Genomic DNA, 6,870 nt, shown 5'->3' with positions numbered 1-6,870 from the left:
CACTGTTTGGGAAAAAATCATCTTCCACAAAACCAGTCTCTGGTGCCAGAAAGGTTTGGGGACCCCTACATTTACCTCCCTCCACACTTACGTGCTTTTTTTGGTGATGTATTTTAGTTCTTTATATATTTAAGATCCCATAAAGTAAAAAGTTGTTTCATACATTCAACATTTATTTAGTTTTATGCATATACTTACCCTTTCCATTGCCCTTCAATGCCTTTCTGCACCTCCAGCTATGGTCAGTGATAATTTTCCTTCTGCTTCAAGAACACCCTTTAGTACTTTCCTTTCATGCTTTTGGTACTTTTCATTGGTGGCAAATTATATTTTCCTTCGTTTGGATGTGTCTTCGGAAGGATATTTTTGCCTCATAGTCTTCTAGGTTGGCTATTATTTTCTTGAAGCTCTTTGAAAACACCATTCCATTTTCCACTATCATTACTTCTGCTGAAAATCCCCTAACAAGGTTTGCTGTTGCTCCTTTGAAAGTAATATATATTTTTCCTCTGGCTACTTTTAAAATTAGTCTTTGTTTTTCAGTAGTTTTACTATAAAGTAATTAGGTATAATTTTCATTGTAACTTATCCTGCTTAGAGGTCAATAGCATTTCTTATCTATGTGGCTTAATGTCTTCCACCAATTTGGGAACATCCTTAACCATTAACTCTTCGAATAGTTGTCTACCCTATTTACCCCCAGCACCAGTCTGGATATTTTATCTTTCATTTCATTACCTGTCTCTTAAGTTGTGTCTATCAGAGCCATCTACTGATTTCTTAAATTGTTATATTATTTTTCAATTCTAGAATTTTAAATGTAACGTCCAGTTCTCTCCTGAAGTTGTTCCATTTGGTCATCTAATTCATGAATAGTTTAATCATAGTTATTGTAAGGTACCTGTCAGATAATGTTAACTATCTGAATTTCCTGGAGGTCTGTTTCTATTGTTCACTTTCTCATTGTTGGTCAAATCTTGTGTTTTTGCATTCCTATTTCTTAAACAGACTTTGAAAACAATTAAGAGAGAAAATTTGAGAAATTAGACCATGTCCTCCTCCTTCAGAGGGGCTTTGTTTTGCTTCCGGCCATCCACTAGATCCAAGGCTGGGCTGCAGTCCTTGTGAGAACAGGCCCATATCCAGTTCACCTTTAAGAGCAGGTCTTTGGGGTCCCAAGAGAAAGTCTGGGGTGTTTTCCAGGGCCAGTTCTACTTGGACCCCAACTCTAATTTTTGGTGTCCATTAGTCTTCTACAAATTCTATTCAATTTCTCAGCCCCTGCCCTTGAATTAGCAAGTCCCTTGAGGGGGAACGAATAGTATCAAATGTACATCTCACCTCTCGAATATTAGCCCTTGCTTTCTCAACTGCCTGATCCCTGAATAGATATGTATATTCTGGTTTTTGTCCTTTCCTCAGCAGAAGGGTTAGTGCAAAACAAGCTAATCTCCCTTTGCTCAAGGCTGAACTCTCCACATTCCTTATTTGCATAATTAATTAATTTTGGAGTCCATGGTCTAGAGTAGAATAGACTTGGGTTCAAGTCTCCATTGCATTACTTACTAGCTGTGTGTTTTAAGGTGAGCTATTTAACTTCTTAAAATCTTAGTGTCCCATCTAGAGAATGGAAGCAATAGTAGTACCTACCTACCTTATTTTAAGGATTTTTTAAGATGCAGGCATAGCATTTAGCACAGAGCCAGGAACACAGCAAATATTTAAACGTAAATGACACCAAGTTTTAAAGCATTTCAAGTAACCGTTGTTATCATTATGTAATAGAAAGGATGGCGCAACAGCAGCCTGTCTCCCATGCATCCCCTGTGAAAGAGTCTAACTAACTGGGGGAAGATCCTATACAGGTCTAAGGTTTTCCCACCTGCTCATCCTATGGCTTTGGAACACTTGGATGAAACAGCTTACTGCACCACATTAAATGGTTTGTGCAAGGGTTGGTGTGCTCTTTTTGGAAAGCAGATCAATTGGAGGAAGGGTCAGAACTTAGCAGTAGGATCAAGAAAGTAAGCTTTGGCAACAAGACCCATGAAACCGGTCCCCTACACTAGGGCCTCCAGGGTTTATCCCCAAAGTGTAATGGGAGGACAGGTGCAACCACTGGGGTTTGCTCTGGAAAGAGAAGACAGGTCTTTTACTGTCCTGCCCATATCAGGGCTGAGACTTCATTGTGCTTGGGAAAGGTTTTCCACTTACTAAGAATTCTAGACAGTAGGCCGGGTGCGGTGGCTCAAGCCTGTAATCCCAGCACTTTGGGAGGCCGAGACGGGCGGATCACGAGGTCAGGAGATGGAGACCATCCTGGCTAACACGGTGAAACTCCGTCTCTACTAAAAATTACAAAAAACTAGCCGGGCGAGGTGGCGAGCGCCTGTAGTCCCAGCTACTTGGGAGGCTAAGGCAGGAGAATGGCGTAAACCCGGGAGGCGGAGCTTGCAGTGAGCGGAGATCTGGCCACTGCACTCCAGCCTGGGCGACAGAGCGAGACTCTGTCTCAAAAAAAAAAAAAAAAAAGAATTCTAGGCAGTAAAGGGGCCCTAGAGGCCTTGACACAGGAACCCGGAGTAATTATTCTCTGCTCTCTGTAAGAAAAACATTTCTTTCGAATATTCCATAATTTTTAATAAAAGGCTTGCATTGTTCACAACACATTCAAGAAGCATTATCATTGATTTTCCTTTGTGAAATGTTTAAATATTGAAACATCCAAAATATTAATGTGTATAAAATACAACAAACTTACTTTGTACCTATCATGCAGTCGGTTTCTATCACTTTCCCAAGTTGCAGTTCCAATGTGCAGTGCTAGCAATACCACCCGCAGAAGTGAGCCCAAGGAATGATCTGGTAGATGAGAACACCACATGCTAGAGCCTGGCAGTTTTGCACATCCAGCAACACCATTCCGGATACTGCAGGCCTTAGGGTCTGACGTACACTGGACTTCGAAAAAGCTGACATATCACATCACATTATAGTCTTTTAACAGTGAGGCAAGGCTGGACGCAGTGGCTCACAACTGTAATCCCAGCACTTTGGGAAGCCAAGGCAGGTGGATCATGAGGTCAGGAGTTCAGGACCAGCCTGGCCAAAATGGCGAAACCCCATCTGTACTAAAAATACAAAAATTAGCTGGGCGTGTTGGCAGGTGCCTGTAATCCCAGCTACTTGGGAGTGTGAGGCAGAGAACTGCTTGAACCCAGGAGGCAGAGGTTGCAGTGAGCCGAAATAGTGCCACTGCACACCAGCCTGGGTGATAGAGTGAGACTCCGTCTCAAAACAAACAAGCAAACAACAACAACAAAACAGTGAGGCAAAAACTGCCACTAGGACTGTATATTTGAAACTCCAAATATGGTCTTTCCTCCCACAAATTTGAAAAGCCTAACTTCAATAGTGATGGTAGAAAGAGCCAGAGAAACTAGTTACAATACTGGTGAGCTGTGGCACCTAATTATGTTAACAAAATATGATGCGAATGTCTCCAATTCTCCAGCCCTACAGATCACTCTTTTCTTTTACCCACCTAACATAATCTGACCCTCTCACTGTAGAAGGTCTAGTCTTTATGGTAATGTATAATAATGTAAGAAGTCCTAGAAGTGTTTATATTCCAGAAACAGGTTGTTACCAGTCACAATCTGGCCTTAAGACCAGTGTTTGGATTACCCCAGTCACCTAGGTACCATCTGGCCCCAGAATGGACACAGTCCCTCCCTGAATCATCCAAAACACAGCTGACATTGGGCTGTAGTTTTTGACAAAGACTTAATGAATGTGAGGCTAACACAAGGGAATTAACAATGTAGAGAAAATAACAGTGGCTCACGAATTCCGTGTTCTTAGAACCTGTGACAATGTCCCTTCACAGGAGTTTATAACCAGGACCTTTCTCCTTAGGCCCCAGCCTGCTGCTAGGAGGCAGGGACTTGCTCATTTCCTCCAGAGGGGTGTCCCCACAATGCTGCCCACCCCCAATAAGTTATACAGCTCCAATTCTCTTCTCTCCAGCTCCCATGAGAAATGAAACTGATCAGTCTCATAATTAACTCAGAATTCTCTCCCCACCCTGTACCTGCTTTAGGCTCTGACCCATGGAGCATTTCTGCCAGCTTTGGTAGTTTATCTATTTAGCTTCCAGGTTAAAATCCAGACCTTTCTTCTGGATGTAATAATTACATCAGTCTTGAAATAAGCCATCCCTAATCATGGACCCAAACAGTGTTCAAATGTGGCCATAGCTCACTCTGCTGAACATCTGCTAATTCTGATTTTTTTCTAATTACCAACAATGCAATGAATTATCTGGTAAGCTAAATCTCACACATGCATGACATCCTTTCAAACTTCTGCTGACACTCATCCAGGACTGAACTAAATACCAGATTCTCCCCAACTTCATCCCTTCTATATGGTGAGAGAAATAAGGAAATAAATGTAAACTGTAACAGTGTTAACGGCAAAGTAATAAACTGTGCTTCCAGGGAAAAGCCTCCCAAAGAACTGGCAATTATGCTGAGATCTGATGAGTCATTAGTGCTAGTGAGGCAGAGAAGGAAGAAACTGTGTGTTTGCAGCAAAAAGAACAGCAATTTAAAAAGTCCAGGGGGGAAGGTGCTAGAGTTAGAGCAGCCTAGCTCAAACAGGAATTAAGGGGCAGCTCAAACTGACAGGAAGCGAGGGCACAACCTTTCAGGATTTTGTAAGCCATGTTCATTATTAGTCTGATTTGCATTCTAGGAATAACAGGATGACACTGAATGATTCTGTGCACATTTTGAAAATCTGATACTTGCTGGAATGGCTATATTCTATTTTAAATTACCCTACAGTTTCACCAACACTGAATATCATCTTATGAATTTGGTAGTTTTAACTACTAGATAGTACTTTTTTTCATCTTTATTACCCATTTCCTATTGGAGTGCTTTTTTTCTTCTTTTACTGGATACAAATTTTTTTTTACTGGACTGAATTTAAGACTTCATTTATTACCTTTTCTATCTTTTTCGCTCTAATTATTTGCCTTTAAATTACTTATGTCAAAACATTATATTCTTAGCAATCTTTAAAGATTCTGCCATAAAAGTGTCCTCTGACTCCAATGTTATATATTCACCTATATATTCTTAGTATTCTCATGATTTGGTTGTTCATATTCAATCATGATGTCTTGACATTTATAAACAGAAATCTAACTTTACTTTTCAAATGGTTAACTAACCAGTCACCCCTGATAATTCACTTTTATCATTATTAAGTAAACAAATCAGAAAATAATTTATTGATGCTTTCTTAATCTTCTCTGTTATCTAATCATATACATAATTTTTTTTTCCTGGGCCAGTACCACACTCCTAATTTTATAATGCATTTTATGTGAGATAAAGTTCTCCTGCCCGTATTTGTTTTATTTAGCTATCCCATAAGAAACTTACTGCCTTCTCATGATACACTAACTTGGCTTTCACAGGGATTTTTAAACAAACTAATGAGGTTTCAGACAACCTAACTAGGAGATATCCATCTGGGATGGAAAGAGGTGTAAATGACTTTTAAGACTTCAGCAACCCTTCCAAACAACTACTAAAATTTATATAATTTTTGCATGTAATGGGTGAAGAGTTTGAACAAATACCCCTTAAAACTGTTTACCATAATTGACTTTTTATTTAAAAAATTACACTGAGCAATTTCCAGCATATCTTTTTTTTATAAAAGTACTGCCTATATCAAACATTTTATATCACGTTAATTCCATTGAAGAGCTGCCTTTTTCTGTTAAGGTACTGATTCCAATTGATGGGATACATGCCCTTAAAATAGAAAGTTTCCATTATTTATTCAAATGTCAAAATTAAGATTATTGAGAAGTTTATTGCTTTATGGCTGGGCAAGATGCTACTAGCACATTTTAGGTAAATAATATTCTTTATTAAAAACTATGAGGTCATTCTGTTTAAAACTTTCAAGATAATTCACAGAAAATAGATATATTTATTCAAATTAAACATTAAAGGGCCAGGCTACTAGCTATATGTGAAGCAGCTCTTTTTTTTTTTTTTTTTTTGAGACTGAGTCTCACTCTGCCACCCAGGCTGGAGTGCAGTGGCCCAATCTCAGCTCACTGCAACCTCCGCCTCCTGAGTTCAAGCAATCCTCCTGCCTCAGCCTCCCGAGTAGCTGGGATTACAGGCACGTGCCACAACACCCAGCTAATTTTTTTGTATTTTTAGTAGAGACGGGGTTTCCCCATGTTTGCCAGGCTGGTCTCGAACTCCTGACCTCAAGTAATCCACCCGCCTCGGCCTCCCAAAGTGCTGGGATTACAGACGTGAGCCATGGCGCCCGGCCAGTGAAGCAGCTCTTTAAAGAAATAAGACACGAAAATAGGTCTGTCCTGGTATACTACACATAATTGAAATGAATAACACCTGGAAGACCAATATTGTTACGCTATGTTCTGTTAGGATCTTAAAAAAAAAATTCAGACATTTAGTAGTCCATTTGTGCTTAAAATATTCATATGCATGAGAAGCCTAAAGAAAAAAAACACCTCTGTACATGATGATCAAAAGAAAGTTATAAATTTTTTTGAAATTGCACTGTTATTTAAACCACTTTCCTAAAGTCAGACCCTCCTTGTAGCTGGCACAGTTTTTCAGGTCAATTGGCAACCTGGGGAGGCCCCTCTGGTATTAGTGAAGTAAAGAAGGTGGTGATGAAAGACCAAGCTGAAGCCATTAATCCAGGCCTTTGAACTGCACTGGCATCTTCACCTGCATCTTCTCCACTCTCGTCTTCAAGCCCATCATCCATAAGACGCTCCTTTCAAGCAAAACAAGAAACATA

The 6,870-nt window shown here is 39.8% G+C and overlaps 1 protein-coding gene across 3 annotated transcripts in view; it reads right to left on the bottom strand.

Moving 5' to 3' along the window:
* Positions 1–5,668: 5,668 nt before the first annotated feature.
* HERPUD2 (HERPUD family member 2) overlaps positions 5,669–6,870 on the bottom strand; it is a 56,298-nt gene continuing 55,096 nt past the window's right edge. For all 3 annotated transcript variants that reach the window (XM_007981626.3, XM_007981627.3, XM_038004829.2), the window contains one exon: positions 5,669–6,846. In XM_007981626.3, coding sequence (XP_007979817.1) covers positions 6,685–6,846 — 162 coding nt within the window. In that variant the 3' untranslated portion in view covers positions 5,669–6,684. The remainder of the gene's footprint in view (positions 6,847–6,870) is intronic.

The sequence above is a fragment of the Chlorocebus sabaeus genome, chromosome 21, assembly GCF_047675955.1.
Source record: "Chlorocebus sabaeus isolate Y175 chromosome 21, mChlSab1.0.hap1, whole genome shotgun sequence".
NCBI classification, from domain to species: domain Eukaryota; kingdom Metazoa; phylum Chordata; class Mammalia; order Primates; family Cercopithecidae; genus Chlorocebus; species Chlorocebus sabaeus.
The sequence above is the reverse complement of the archived record's forward strand: the minus strand, read 5'-3'. Positions and strand labels throughout refer to the sequence as shown.